Source organism: Hetaerina americana, unplaced genomic scaffold (genome assembly GCF_022747635.1).
Source record: "Hetaerina americana unplaced genomic scaffold, ioHetAmer1.1.p SCAF_5, whole genome shotgun sequence".
Taxonomy (NCBI): Eukaryota; Metazoa; Arthropoda; class Insecta; order Odonata; family Calopterygidae; genus Hetaerina; species Hetaerina americana.
In genome coordinates this window covers 85,490,086-85,506,764 of record NW_027287095.1, presented here as the reverse complement: position 1 = coordinate 85,506,764, position 16,679 = coordinate 85,490,086, and the positions used below count along the sequence as shown (strand labels likewise).

At 37.0% G+C, this 16,679-nt stretch overlaps 2 protein-coding genes across 2 annotated transcripts; one reads left to right on the top strand and one right to left on the bottom strand.

Annotated features, from left to right (window-relative positions):
* Positions 1-1,074: 1,074 nt before the first annotated feature.
* mRpL18 (mitochondrial ribosomal protein L18) lies at positions 1,075-2,295 on the top strand. Its single transcript, XM_071592414.1, has 4 exons — positions 1,075-1,505; positions 1,589-1,702; positions 1,896-2,013; positions 2,106-2,295. The coding sequence occupies exons 1-4, from the start codon at positions 1,279-1,281 to the stop codon at positions 2,229-2,231; spliced, it is 585 nt and encodes a 194-aa protein (XP_071448515.1). The 5' UTR covers positions 1,075-1,278; the 3' UTR covers positions 2,232-2,295.
* CHOp24 (transmembrane p24 trafficking protein CHOp24) lies at positions 2,269-3,372 on the bottom strand. Its single transcript, XM_071592412.1, has 3 exons — positions 3,069-3,372; positions 2,746-2,991; positions 2,269-2,641 (listed from the first exon to the last, which is right to left on the bottom strand). The coding sequence occupies exons 1-3, from the start codon at positions 3,211-3,213 to the stop codon at positions 2,409-2,411; spliced, it is 624 nt and encodes a 207-aa protein (XP_071448513.1). The 5' UTR covers positions 3,214-3,372; the 3' UTR covers positions 2,269-2,408.
* Positions 3,373-16,679: the final 13,307 nt, after the last annotated feature.

Sequence of the window (16,679 nt, the reverse complement as noted above, 5' to 3'; positions counted from 1 at the left end):
GATGGCTTCAGACTCGCCCACTTCAGCTAAGCATATACATTTTCGAAATATTTGTTTAATTCATAAAAGAGTTTAAAAAGAAAAGAATTTTTTCCTGTTAAATACTTTGATATATTCTATATTCTTAATGCATTCCATAAATTATTATGAAGTTTAACACCCTTGTAAAAAAATTACTTCTTTTTGTCCACTCTTGTCTTCTTGACTGAACATGAATTTTATTTACGTGTGTATGTATTTTGCAATTATCATACCCAAGGACGTTAAAGTTAAGATTTGAATTATTTTTCATGGCTATGATTAATAACTCAAATATATATGTATTGCTAGTGGTGGCAATGTTGAGTTTTTTAAAGAGATATTTGGAGGATTCTCTTTTCCCAAAATATAGTATAGTTATAATAGATTGTTTTTCCGACATATTCCCAAGTACCCTTCAATTTTTCTGCAATAAATACATTTTGACTAACCTCTTGAATAGGACCTATTGAGATATCATTTTTTATCATAATTTTTCATTCCCATGGCGATTGTTGGTTGTTCGAATGTATACATGGGTTTAATGTTTACAGCATCAACCATCCTTGCATTTCATTAAAAAGTAAAACATCAAGGCTGTGCAAGTCACAACTAATGCGTGATCTAGTCCTTGGCAAAACATTTAAAAGTCTACTAAAAAAAAGAGTTTAAAATCTAAATTTTTAGCATTTCTGCTTTAATAAGTAGTAAAAATGGCATACATCTATAGAATGAAGATATATCAGTTTTTGTTATATTTGCGATTAAATGAAAATATGATAGATCAGTAGGACACTGCCCATGTTCATCTTAATTTTTCATCAAGAGCAATGATAAAAACATCTCTAGTTGTGTTGGTTGAATTTCTACTGTTTTGCAATAACTTGTAAAACGTTATTTGATCAATTATTTACGAACAGGAAAGAAAATTTAAAAGGAAGAAATTAAAATACCATTCATCAATCCCCCTCTTCTCGTGCAATTGAGATTATGAATCTTCCCTCCTTCCCCCCCTCCAACTAAATCGTCGGAGCTGCTGTTGTCATTTGTTTCATATTTTCTCCAAGACGTTGAACGTGCGTCTAGAAACCTTTAGTGTATTGTAAGAATTTGTGTTAATGGCATGATGGAACATTAAACACAGAGTTTCTCTCAAATATGTTAAACGTAGCTAGTAGAAGTTGAATTTCAATTTGAAATTATATGCTTGTTTTTTGTTCTTAGCTCAGGCATTCGGTTCCCTGTATAATTTGTTCCAGTATGAATTCGTTGTTGGTTTCCCTTGGAAGAATTAAATGTAGGGATTTAAGGGGATGCTCGAATATGTTAAGGTATTCACAGGTATCAATTGATTCCCCTATCAGCGCTAATGACGTAGTATTACCAAGCTTAGTCAATCGCAACCCGCGCAACTTGGAAAGGATTCGGGTGGCATACAAGCCTAAAGGTTATCACGTAGACAAGCCTGGTCGAGACTTCTGGCACAAGTAAGAGTATATGATAGCTAAATGCCATATGTAATGATAATAAGTTTTAAAATCCCATGATTATAATGTTTTTACCACCACAGATTAGTTTTAACTCCAAGTGGTCGTCACATAACAGCACGGGTGGTGCACTACACTGGTTCGACTGTAGTCTCTGCCTCTTCAAACGAGTGGTGCATTCGAAAACACCTCTATAGGTTTGTATTAGTATTCTTTGCTAAGTCATACCCAAGATTACAGCTGTTTGTTTCACTGTTTTATGTCACGAAGTACGCCGCAAATTTGTACCCTGAGCAATAATTCAACATTTTGTCATGGCCCTAACACCTGAATTAACAGAAACCTCTGTTGTATGTACAGTAGTGTTGTTCATTGCATTTCTCTTGACAGGACGAATGATGCGTCTGCTTATGTTAACGTTGCTCGAGTGCTAAGCCAACGTTGTTTAGAAAGCGGGGTGATTGAAATGAAAACAGAGTATACTAAAGAGTTACCCAAAACTGAAAAGGTAAGATTCTGACCTGCTTAATCATAGTACTTTCTTCATGTCAGTCCCATAAGGTCATTAGTTTTTATTGATTATTATATTCTTCCTTGTAGCTGGCCTCCTTCTTTGAAGTAATGGAGAAGAATGGGATTATGTTAAGTGAGCCGGATAGATTTGAAGGTTATAAACCATGGGATCAGTTACGGCCCGTTAAACCATGGGAAGTGTCAGACGATTAGTAATTCGTTTTTGTATTTATTTAAAAGAATACACTGCTTATGACAAAACAATTTTTATTTTAATCAACTCACAGCTTGTAAGAAATATTTGGAAAGTGGAGACCACAGCCACATCCTGCACAACCACAACGGTCACGAAGAAAAATTGTCCACAACTTATTGTTAGTTTTTGTCCTTTCACACTACTCTCCGTACCTCGAAGAACCTCTTCAGATAATAAATTTGTCCAACTGTCATTGCCACAAGTACTACCGCCTCGAAAAATGACCACATAACAACACGGGAGTTAGTGCTTTCGTTAATGCTGCGATGAATACGGTCTCGGACCTGCATGTACTCTTGCTCGTGCTTGACTCCAGTCAAGGTAGTAGCCAACTCTCGTATCATTTCGTCCAGTTTATTATGATGAACTGAAATAGAGGCACATTGAAATTGTTGAATGGGAGAAGAATATTGTGTAAAACCATGAGATGCCGTTACACAATCTTTAATTTCGGTATAAGTAAATTATTACCATCAGTTTCTTCCGCTGTATCCTTAGAGGGAGCCTCTCCAACATCCATATTGAACATAACAACTTTGGGAGTCATTGTTGACATTTTATTGCTAAAGCAGTACGTATAAACTCCAGGGGCGTGAGCAGCGAAAGTATACTTTCCACTGGTTTCTCTAACGCCTTCGTAAATTATTTTATTATCAGGTCCAACAATTTTTACATCAATGTCTAGGAAACCACCCTCGGCAATTTCAAACATCAGGCCTGTAGAAAGAAATGTTTAATGATGATACCAGGTGCACGGTGATTACTAATATTTGAACAAGCGCAAGAATAATTACCCATTTTCGTTCCACTTTCAACTTTATCAAAAAAACATTCTTCTGCGTGTGCATCTACAGTTATAAAATATGCTGTAGTTATACTGCACCACGTAAGTATTAGAAATATAACATATCCATGTAAGAAAGTCATTGTACTATTCATGGCAGGAAACAATTATACTTCGCACTAATTGAAATAAATCACTTAATTAGTCTAATCAACACACTACGGCTCGCTTTTTCCCGTATAACCTGTTAAATATTGCACTTCACACTTTCAGTACCGTAACAGACATGTCTTCAATACGATTACAGCGCCGCCTATCCTTTTCTTATTATAGCCACGTCAATCCACGAGCGTTGCAATGGTAAATGGGCGGGTGTTATGGTTATAAATAATGGAATTTCTTAAGATGTTCGTATTAGACAGCCATTAGCTAGATTAAATTTACTAATTTCCCATTATAAATTATCCCGAAGCGTTGAATTTGTGCGTAGAGAAAGTGATCAACGAATACAGTGTATCGATGTTTACATGAGAGCCTACAACTGTGTACATACGCGGTGAAAGTCTGCGAACATTGTGGTGTGATTATGGTATATTATAGTTAACTAGTTAAAATCTAAATCAGTTTGAATGTAGGCTGGTCATTTCCATTGTAAAAGCCGGAATTCAGCTGGATGTATCCTATGTGAAAGCTGGAATCTGGCTAGATTAACCGAAATCCAGTTAGATTTTTATCACCTGCTTTCAGGCTTATTTAACCAGCTGGATTCCAGCATGCCCAATCCACCTTTTTGTTTGATTTCATAATTACATAGTGCTAACTTCCAGACTCACATATAGCTCGATTCCAAATTAAATGAGTGCAGTCCAATTGTTCGGAAAGAACGAATAATGATAATATGAATATTATTGTAATTAATGGTAAAATGGTTGATAATTCATAAGTATATATTTCAATATTATTATTTATTACCTATATTACCAGTTAAAAGCCTTGTTAATGCTCATGGAATGGAATGGGTTGCATGGGAAGGACTGGAGGGAGGGAAGAAAGTTAGATTGGGATGGATTTGTAAGATATGGTTCTGATGGCAAAGCTTTGGTTAACTAGCTTGGCTAGCAAAAGGGTTACAATCATAATTTGCTAGCATTGCAGAATCATAAGAGATAGGTATGAGATCAGAATTTCAACCGATGGGATCGTAAAATGTTATCATCTTAAAAGAAAAATTGGAGGGGATAAAAAAACCAAGGTTTCTGATATCTCACATAAAAATATCAATACATTGGTATACTTTGACCAACAATTTTGACAAAAATCTTAATAAAATTTGGAAAAAATCGAAAATTTGGTAAATACCATCAAAGATGGCAGGAAAATAAAAATTCCAACAGAAATAAAATAATTGTTTTTACCAGTATAGTTAAAAGATTTCAGTTTCCGATTCACCAGTAAACATTTATATACTTCCCATCCCCAATCCTCTTGTGCCTGGTTTGTTCTCAGAATGGGGAAAACTGGAAATTGTATGAATCTCGCTGAACAAAAAGGAAGGAAAGTTCTACCCTAATTGGAATTAAAGAAATATGTTCCAGGAGCATTATAAAGATGAGTGAATCTCTGAAAAAGTAGTGGATCCTGTTAACTCCTTCTAGAGTGGCGACATGGCCATTTATCAAAGGTCAACATCCACTTATGATAAAAATAAAATCTATTGGTATTCTAAAATCTATTTAGTTGCCTTGGCCCTGCTTAAAGAAAAAGAATTTGTCTCTATGAAGATCGCAATTGAGAGTAACGGGCATGATAAATCTGTGTATGCCCAATTATGTTAATTTGCCGCAAGTATGTACTGATATCTCTCAAGCTTCGGGAAAAAAAATCACAGATGATGAAATATTGTATGAGGGGAAGATCTAATGTTCCATTGAGAATCCCAAGAGGTGCAATCAGAAAAGCTGCAAGTACTTATTTTTCCAATGCACTTTAATTATGTTGATCCAGGTTTCTCAACATCATTTCATAATGAGCAACAAGTTAACGGAAACTGAAAGTTTCTTATAATTTAAAAAGAGGATGGCTTGGACGCAAGATTGTGGGAGAGAGTTATATTGTCTGTGACTGTGTTGCAGGTTAAAGGAGAAGGAGGAAGATAAAGTGATGGCTGAGTAGGTAAGCACTGAGGGGGGGGGGATGGAAGTGACCCAGGGTTCAAGGTGTGATGGACAACATCAATGTGGGCAAGGGTTCTATGCATTGATTAAAAGAGAGGATTTTCCTCAACATTTCAAACAGTTTACGTTGTTATAGAAAATCAAGTCTAGGTTCAGTATCCAGGAAAGGGATTATAGTAGGGTCAAATATTATAGTATCACTCTTTATAAAGAGATGTAAAGTAAAGAGTGATTCAGAATTTTCTTTCCAAGAACAAATTTCAACTCCCTAGTCTTGTATTTAAACTTCCTCCCCAATTGGCCTCTACAAATTGCTGGACAGTCTCTGCATTGCAGTTTGTACACCCTGTTTTTATGCATTTTTGTCTTAATTGCAGTCAACCAGTATCCTCAGTTTGACTTTATTGTAATAAGCTATGCATTTCATGGGTAGATGTTTCCCCAGTTAATCGGATATATTTCCAAGAAATAACAGTATATTTGACCCCTATGGCACTGACATCCATTCCCCATCTGCTAACACCCTTCAACTCAGTCATCAACTGATCTTCCTTGTCCATTATTTAGCCTTCAACACCGTGGGCAGACAACAGAATCCTTCCCCATCTGAGCATATCCCATACAACCTGCTATCCATGCTCCCCCTTTTGAAAATATTACATCGTATTTCTGATACTGTGCGCATAATAATGTTATGATACAAGCCCAGGTCATGCAAAGTGGAAAGTGAGTACTTTTTTAGCAAAAAGTTATGTCCAATATAAATAATCATATCAAGATATGCAGTCATAAAGCCAGGAGAAAGAGAACACTGAATACTATTAATAAATGTTGAACATTTAAAAATACAAAGAAGGAAAGTCCAAGAGAGCAGGGTTAAAAGTGTGAGAGGAGACAGGAAATGGTAGAGTTCAGTGGGGCTGTTGTATTTTTGTTTATGGAGCATGCAAATACAGAACTTTACACTGACTGAACTGAATTTTAATGGTAGGTTTTCAATTTTCTTAATTAATATTTACATGTGGGTTGTGGTAGTCCAGGGGGTAGAGCGCTGGACTACTGACTGGAGGGTCCCGGGGACCTACAGCTCATGCAGCTATGTGTTTTTTTGTGTACCAGATCTTCGTGGGAAACCATAACCAGCACAGAGTGATGCACTGGCCCCCATACGCTGATGTGTGAATTTCACACGCCGTTGGGCTTTGTACTTGGTGAACTCTACCCTCACCTACCAAACCGACCTTTGGGTAGATTACTGCATTTATGGTTTTTTTAATATTCACATTTTTCCCCATTTCTTCTTCTCAAGTACAATACACTAGTACAAATGACAGAAGTGTAAAAAAAGTACAAATATAAGTATGTGGATTGTGAGAGGGACCTATTGTAGTGTCGGTTGTAAGGTTGTTTTTTCAAGGAGAAGTAAGAAAATGCATCATTGTACCATTGTTAAGTCTGTACCCATACAAAACCATCCTTGACTGATAGAATTCTCAAGTAATAATAAGTACGGGATGATGATTTTATGTATACAGACTCACGGAAGTCCATTGTTTATTTGACATTTAAAATGTAAAAAACGTTAACCCTATCAGTATGCAAAACCTAGAATGGTGTCTGATGATAGATTTTTGTAGGCGATGTATGTTTTTCATGTGAAAGCCCACAGCGATGGTAATAGTTTGGCATGAATGTTAAATTATCAGTTTTTGACGCACAAATTATTATTAAGTGTATTTTTTAGAGAGTGGCAAAATGTTCATTGGAAGGAAGTATGAAGTGACTTCTGTTGGAAGGTGGAGCAGTGAAGAGCATCTGATGGAAATTAAAAGGATGGTAGGGTGTATGGCAGAGGCTCAAGACAATGAACACATCTACATAATACCTCGCAAGCCACCATAGGGGGCTGACCACCCATAAAGAGAGTAAAACCACATGCAAAATCAACATATTCGTGCAAACCTACGCCCACAGTAGCGTATATATTCATACAAAAACTTTTTTATCTTAAACGCATGCAAATATATGTACTATCAACTAACATACACATGCACCTTAGCATGTAGTAAACATTTATCCATTAACGTAAAAATTAAAATTGAAAAGTAAGGAGGAGAAATTCCACCATCACATGGACATGTGAATCATGGTCCCAGCCCCCAAAGGCCGACGAAAGCCAAAAGGTCCTCAAAGTAGGGAATGTGACCCAATGCTGTAGTAAGCAGGAGGGTCCCCCCACAGAGAGAGAAGAGGGATGGAAGGGGAAACTCAAAAACAAGAAAAGCAATCCTGTAACCAGCACAACATTTTCTAATGGCAGTGCCGTGCGGAAAGGGTTTTGACAGCAAAAACACACGAGATTAGTGAAAGTGAATGCATTTGACTAAATCTAATTATTCCCTAGATGCTGTGGGTGGCAAGTGGGATTTTTGCTATTATCAATGCTGCAGTTGCTATCAAGTATTGTCCGTGGGAAGATAATGTCCTTCAGTCTGCTAGTTCTAGCATCTATTTCCCCAATTCAATATTCATGATCCATGCGACCAATGTATGTTGGAGTGAGAATAATTTGCAAGACCTTGGCACTGAGTTTAGTTGGTAACTGTAACCTAGCATTGAATTGTCTTTGTTATAATGATACCAACCCAACTGGATATGGATGAGGTGGATGAAGGCATTACACCTTGTGTGTTGGTAAGAAAATTTAATTCTGATGGCTTCTGATTCCTATATTTTCTCACTTAAAGCCTTTGTGCTTTGCAAAAGACAGTGACGTTAAAGAGACTTTTAGCCTTCTCTGTCTCTCTTGACTAGACCAAGGTATCTAAAACCCTCTCACATCCCTCCCTCCCCAACACTCTTTCTACTGAAATTAAAGGCAAAAGTTGTGGTTCTCAGCAATGTGGATGGGGATGGACTTTGGAGATTTAGGGGGCAACTCACACCTCTTGGTCCTCTTGATCTCTTTCTTCCTTTTTTACTGTGTGTGTTTTGTGTGCTGTGCAGGTATCTTCACATATAAAACTTTGATGATATTTTAAACCAAAACCAATGAATCCTAAGTGTATTTGCAGATCAATGACAAGGCCAATAAAAGAGCTTGGATTTTGGATAGATTTGACCAGTTGCCTCACACTAAACAAGACAGCTGGACCGCAGAGCCAGTTTCAAAGCTGGCTTGTCCAGCTGTGCGCAACATCCCGAGATCCAAGAAGAATTCCATCTTGCTTCTATCTGGGAATATATATATATATAAACACAGATGTAGATTTTTAGAATATAGAGACACAAAGAAAGGACACTCGCAATTTGTTATTTTACGTTTCGACAGCACGGCTGTCGTCTTCAGAACGACTTCTGAAGACGACAGCCGTGCTGTCGAAACGTAAAATAACAAATTGTGAGTGTCCTTTCTTTGTGTCTCTATATTCTAAAAATCTACATCTGTGTTTTTATATATTTGTGCGTCGCCGAAGAGCGTTCCATTTCGAAGATATTTTATATATATATATATATATATATATATATATATATATATATATATATATATATATATATATATATATATATATATCTGTGCGTGTGTGTATATATATATATATATATATATATATATATATATATATATATATATATATATATATATATATATATATGCATACACACATATGTATTCATATAAATGCATTTATCCTATTTCAAAGTGTGAAAAATCATTTGTCTTGATTGGGATTCAAATCCAGCAAATGATTTCTAGACTTTGAAAATGTTGCATTTTAATTCATATTAGTGGATGACTCCATTAAAAGGTAATGTTGTGGCATCTCCAGCAGTTCTTTGAAGAAACATATATTTTTATAATATTAGCGAGAAAAAATATTAAGATTCTTAACTGTTGTAGATTAGAGTTCATAATATTCTAAATACATTTATCTGATTAATCAATCTAAAATGATAAGACCATGCTGTACTATTCAGTGATCTTATATTTTGGTTATTGATCCTAGTGGCTTAAAACAAGTTGGATATCCCATGAGGTAACAGTGGGAAGAGAAAATTGTCTCAGAGGTTAGAAAAGGCAAGTAGTGCATTCAATGCCTAAATAACTGTTTGACTACTATATATCACCTGGTGTCTGGTAGTACAAAGCCTTTTCAGTCTCCATTTCTCCTTTCTTCCCTCTTAGAATATTATAGCGTTTGCTACTGTTAGCCTAGGGTTTTAACCCTGGCTGATACCTGGGTGGCTGAATCCAATTTTCATTCTCACCCATGTAGTCATGGTGGAGCCCTGGTCAACCTGTATTCCCCGTTGTCTCTAAACTCCTGAGACATTTCCCTAAGAACATTCAACTGTCATTCAAGTGCTGCACTAAACCGTTTCCTAAAGTTATACAAAATTTTGTTGATATAACATTCCAAGAAAAACGAGTACTTGATGTAATAATGGTGAATTTCATTGTTAAGTGTATTCCAGTTGTCTTTCGAAGGAATGGAATTGGGGAATAATTAAGTTCTCAAAATTTAATGCATCTGAGATTTGCATGCTATGGCAATATTTCAGACAAGAATGTGCGAAGAAGTTAAGGTATTAGAAGAAGAATTGAATTGACCAAAGATGTAATTAACAGAGGGATTTACTATGGATGTTTGAAAGGAATGATTGGTGCATATTTATATATGGAGACTAGCAAGTAAAAAAAAATAGGGAGTGTAGGTGTAATTTTGAGATATGAATGTGAGATGAAATAAGTCAAAAAGAAGACAGCTTTGCAAAGTTAATGCAGTTGGGAGAGAAAAGGGAGCTGCTAAATAAAATTCTTAGATTGAAAACCCAATGCGTGGAGGAGATTTTGTTTGGCGGGAGATTGTTGAAGGATCTGATTAGAAGTTATTATCCTAGGTTTATGGAATGAGGTGAAAGAAAATAATTTTTTTAGAAGATAATGTCTTTTAAATAGTGAATGTGGCATTCTGAAATGCCTTAGACGAAAGAAGCATTGTGTGGCTAATCTCTTGGGAAAGATGACTAGTTGGGACTGTTAGGTGACAACTGTCCAATAGTTGAATATTTAATTCAGATGGTTTGTCAGACTTTTCCAAAAGCGCAGCAGTTAGGAGAATATCCCACCAGCGTGGCCACCAGTTGTAATACAATATTCTGATGCCTTGAAGTAGTCCAGTAGTCATGACTATTACCTAAATCTAAAAGAGCTACTGACATTCAAATACCTTTAGAATGAAGAAAGATCAAGGTATATTCCTGGAAATCTGCATGCTATATTCAATTTCTTCAACAAATACCTATGCATGAAATGTTAAACCTGCATTCAATTTTAATATGCCTGCTACATAGTCTTGACTGATATTCTATCAGTGATGCATATCCATTAACACAAAAAAAAATTTTATTTTATTTTATTGGCACCGAATTACTATGCTATAAGGCAGCATTGTGCCTTTTGTCATAACAAATAAATGTGAAGAAAAGTGAAGTTCCTTTGTCTTTATAGGACTGTTAATTTAAAACTTCTTATTTTTTTTTAAATATGACAGTTACTTAAGTTTATCATTACAATTTTCTGAAGATTATGATCTGTTGTAAACAGGAAAATTGGAAAGTCTTTCCTATAAAAATATAAAATTTTGTGTCATTAATAAAAGATATTAATGATATCCAAATAATTGTTTGAGATACTGGTACAATTACTTTGATAGAGTCATGTGATGAATACTGAATCTCTGGAATTTCAATGTAAAAGTCATTCACCTGGACTGGGGTTCAAACCTGGATCTCCTTGACATACAACTGAGAGCTTTTATGAATTAAGCTACCAAGGCAGCCTATAACTCCGTGAATTGTCAAACGAAAACACCTTTTGTTTGAAAATTGGCTATAGCCTCATGGACTGTGGTGCTATGTGCACAACTATGATTGCTTATGACAAAGTATTTATGTTATTTGGTGTTTTTACGGCAGTATTAAGAATTAAAAGTCCATAGTTATTGCTAAAGGGTCGCGGTAGTCCAGTGGGTAGAGCGTTGGACTGCTGACCGGAGGGTCCCGGGTTCGATTCCCGGGCAAGGCACTCTGGGCACCTGCAGCTCCACCCAAGCTGTGTGATTTTTCGGGTACCAGGTCTTTCTGGGAAACCATAACCGGCACAGGGAAAGGAACTGGCCCCCCTACCCTGATGTGTGAATTTCACACCCCGTATAGGGCTTAGTACTGGGTGATCTCTACCATCACCTACTAAACTGACCTTCGGGTTGATTACTGTGTTTATGGTTTTATGGTTTAATTATTGCTAATCAATGATGCAGGCAGAGTTAATTAGTACCTCACATGCCATTCAGACAATATTCTTGTTGCTATTGGAGTTAAAATGTAAACCTATCTTCATCGCTGTCCTTCATAGCTCTTTTTGTTCACATTATTTATGGTATGGGGTGAATGTTTCTCTGGTTTCATGATTAGGTCATAGATGAAGGCGGCAAATGGAGTTACTAAGATATCTCTTAAGAAACAGCGAGTACTGGGACTAAAGCAATATCATGTCAGTGTGAAATAAAACTAAATGATCTGTAATTGAGGTTATCTTTTAATTTAATAGAATATCAAATGATGAAAAAAATCATGATAAGATTGAAACAGATGTATACCTGTGAAGAAAGAAAAAGCTTTATATGGGGTTAACATTTTATCAATGCTCTTCCCATATGAAAGTTAAAAATATCTTACAGCTTGAAATACTTACACAATATCTAGATTGATGCAGTTTTAAAATTTCATAAAATATGCCTATATATCCAAACACTTTTTTTCCTGCAAAGTGAATTGTTAAAGTAACAGCATTAACATTACTTGATTGATGTTACAACTCCTAAAGTTTTCATTTCTATCGTACTTTTGGGGAAGTAAAGAAAGGCTCCAGTAAGGAGCTCTCTGAGTATCTAATGTCCCCCTTCCTCCTGCTATATGCCTGAATATTGATAGCTAAATTAATGGTGAAGGAATGAGCATCAAAAGGATGTATACTGATGGAGGAACATATTTCAAAAATTGGGTGTTTACTTATAATATTAGTTGGCTACATAATCAGTCCATTCAAAGCTCTCAGGATTTGGTAAATTTGGATATCCTTGAATGCTTTTTATAGTTTCAAACTGTAACATTTTACTAGCATATAGATACTCATATTCTATACTTTGAGTATTCACTCAACTTTTTGTTCTTGCTACATTTTTAATATTATGTTCAAGGAGTATTGTTAATGTAAATATTAAAATTTATAGCTTTTTTAAGTCAGAAATTTTTTACTGATAGATTTAATTTTTATCATAAGTGGATATCGACCTTTGATGAATGTCCATGTTGCCACTCTAGAAGGAGTTAACAGGATCCACTACTTTTTCAGAGATTTGCTCCTCTTTATAATGCTCCTGGCGCATTATTTCTTTAATTCCAATTAGGGTAGAACTTTCCTTCCTTTTTGTTCAGCGAGATTCATACAATTTCCAGTTTTCCCCATTCTGAGAACAAACCAGGCAGAAAAGGATTGGGGATGGGAAGTTTATGCTAAAAAAAGCTTTATTAAAAAATGGAACAGAAGTGTAAGAAAGTTGCAAAATGTATAAGGTAAGGTCTACCTGTCTGAAGCAACTGGAGCTTCTCAAGTTGCGAAAAATATTTTAAAATCTGAAAGAATAAATGTTTGCTGGTGAATCGGAAACCAAAGTATTTTAAATATACTGGAAAAAATAAGTTTTTTATTTCTGTTGGAATTTTTACTGTCCTGCTATCTTTGGTGATTTTTATCAAATTGCTGATTTTTTCCAAATTTTATTATGATTTTTGCCAAAATTGTTGGTCAAAATATACCAATGTATTGATATTTTTATGTGAGATATCAGAAACCTTGGTTTTTTTGATCCCCTCCAATTTTTCTTTTATGATGATAACATTTTACGATCCAATCGGTTGAAATTCTGATCTCATACCTATCTCTTATGATTCTGCAATGCTAGCAAATTATGATTGTAACCCTTTTGCTAGCCAAGCTAGTTAACCAAAGCTTTGCCACCAGAACCATATCTTACAAATCCATCCTCATCTTTCTTCCCTCCCTTCAGTCCTTCCCATGCCACCCATTCCATCCCCTATACATATGCCATATTGAAATGAACAGGTGATAATCAAAATCCCTGCCTATCACTGCCCATCTCTACTCTCCATCCACTATCCACATTCATGTACCAATATTCTCGTACATAAGGTTTGGTACCTCGGGAGATATCTCCTGACCCTCAGCTCAAGACTTGTTCTTACAGTTTATCATTTTAATTCGTTTACTCATAAATATCTAAATATTATATTGGGGTAATTTATTGTTTTCTTGTTTTTAATATTTGAGGAAGTCACGATGAAATGATGATAAAGACAGTTTTTATTAATTTCTCCGTCTATATGGCCGGACATGCAGGAATACATTATGCAAATCGTAGCATTAACATACATATTTGAGGAAATTTATGGGAAATAAATTGACCAAAAATGTTTACATTTAAGGAAATTTTGAATTTATCTGTTATGAGTGAAGTTGTTGCACAATAATCATCTTTTACAACATTTTGCATTAGCACTTCACAGAAACAATTAATAAAATTAATGTAAGTATGAATAATAAAAACTGTGTGTTTTCGATTTCTACTGCATATAGAAAAAATTGATGATAATACTTGCCTTAAATAATATACAGTTAAATAAATTTTACATTCATTTGAACATAGTTGATAAATCATTAAAATATTGAAAACATTGAGTATTAAAAAATAATGCGTGTAATTAGAGGAGATGTGAATTTTTTGGGGTTGGAATGGTTTGATTGTGGGGGAGGGTGAGTCATAGTTTTTTATGGGGGATGGGCATCTCTGCTGGAGATGACAATAATCGCTGGATCATGGTGAAAATTCGTTCATATTTGTCCCTTAACCGTCGTTTCAAAAAAAATATACCTGTATGCATATTTGAATTCCGATTGATTACTCATTTGCATTCAAAAATATATATTATTTAGCATGCATTATTCGACACGAAAATTCAGAATGTAAAATTTTGCTGATGAAAATATATTATTTCGCAATATTACATTTTGAGGGTTTAAATAATTGAATTCGAGTATTTATGAGCACGAATCATTAAAGTTATGTTCGTCGACAACCATTTTTACAGCTCATTTCTTTTGTACAGTGGCGGTAGCCGTGTTTTAATCTATATCCGATATTGGCGCCAGTTGGCAAATAAACTTTTGCATACTTGGCTCGGCGGTGTAGCGTGTTTACCATATCTCCTAAAACAAATTTGATATTATCGGTTGCCGTAAAACACGTTTACATGTAAAAATATGTATACCTGTCCTGGCTATTGGAAAATAACACCGGTTATTCCAATATATCGTCTTTAAAAATAAACCGCTATTTGCCTACTATATACGTATCGGGAAAAACATCTCTGGTATAAACCTCCCATCGTTAACGTACAGGAACATTGCGGTTTTCTGTCCCCTAGTGTTCCTGTTGGTTAACCTGTGTTAAATAAATCCTTTGGAAAAAGAAAAATACTTTTTTAAATACAATGATTTTTCTCACGATCCAATCTGTTAGTCTTTACTTAGCAGGGATCACATAATGCTATGAACATTCCCAAGTACAGCCTCAGACCATGCATACAGCAACAACCTTTGCCGTGGCACACCATGTTGTCAAACCAAAACAAACTTTACTGGTCATCTTCTGTATTTTGAGATTAAAGTTTTTATTAAAAATTGAAGTGTATTTCAACTAGGCTTCGCATAGTTGACAAAACTACCGGCACTTTTTGGCAAGTCCCAATTATTTTTCTGCCTGTGTACTACGCCAGTAGTGTCACTTATTGATCTTACAAACCGTCAGAAGAATGTCGGCACTTTTGAAGGTGGTACCGCCCCCGTAACTAGCGCAGAGCAATATTCTCTTCCCATCCAAAAAATTAAATTTCGGGCCGTCTAGAATTTTATAAGTTTGCTTAGTCAGCATCCTGCGAAGATGGGCACAAAAATCAGTCCCGAACATACGCGCTAATGATAAACAGCGGGAATGATTCACAAAGAGAGAAATATAAGTTGACTGAAATTAGTTCATTTGAACGAAAATTTAATGTGCTCCGTAAAATATGTTTACGTCGAACCGAATTCGTTTATCAAAAACGAATAAGAAATTAAAGTTATAGACGCAGCTGTGATTTCACCAAGTTGACAATTAAATCACGACTTGTAAACAATTGAAACCGTTAGGATTTCAGCCATTGGAGTATTGTTCACTTTCGCGGGTGATTTGAGAGTTGTGACCATTGTTTCGTCACCTAGGGGGCGCGCGCCCATACGTTGAGGGCTGCGTCGAGGAGAGAGGCAAGGCGGGTGCGCGCCCCCGGAGCGTGCCCGCTCTGGGGGTCGCTCGCGTCCCAGGGGCGGAGGAAGGACTAGCCGCCGCCGCCGTGCCCTCCCCTCACCCCCCCAATTTCCGCACGACCAAGTCGCGCGGCGGAACCCGTTCCCGGAGCCACGCCCCCTCCTCACCCTTTCCTTCCCACAACCCCCTCCTCTCCTCAACGCGGACCCCTCTTCTCTCTCACCCGGCCCTCCCCCCTCACCCACCCCCTGGGCTCACCTCGTACGAGGGCGACATCGAACCCCCGACTTCCTTCGCGCCGCCCCCCCCCTCCTCTCATCTTCCCCCCCCCCTCCGCTGTTTCCCCTCACCCTCACCCTTGACGAAACCACCGACCGTGGCGCTCAGCGGCGGCGTGTACGCACGGACGTAGAGCGTGTTCAGGGTGTCCGTCCATTCGGTATGGTTGCCTCGGTGTTGGGGGGAGTGAGGGAGAATTCAGGAGGGGAAGTTTGACGGACAGTGAGCTTCCGTTTGCATTTCGAGGGGTGCTGGGTAGGGCCGTACTGCGTGACGATGTCGTACGTGTTTCCGATATTACTTTCCCCGGCATCGATCAGGTCGACGCGGATGGTATTTCACCGAAGCAGGTCCTCAGATCATCAGCTCGAAGGTGTGTTTCGATAGGTGAGGAGGGTAGAGCTCACCGCTCTCGCTAAAGAGCCCACACTACTAAACCCTCCGCGGAGTGCGAATGTTGCTCGTTAAAAGAGGGCCAGGTACTTTCCCTGCGCCAGTTCTCCGCGAAGCTCTCCTGCCCCGAAAATCACACAGCTTGAACGGAGCCCATATGTCCTCCGGTCAGTAGCCGGAACGCTCTCCGCATCAACCTAGAGCTCACCTGGATAAATTTCCTAAATAATTTAAGAAGTACCGAGATATCGAGGGTAGATATTTATCGTCGATATGGCTACAGATGATCTTTCCAGCTTGAACCTCGCAGTTAATTTGAGCGATATTCTG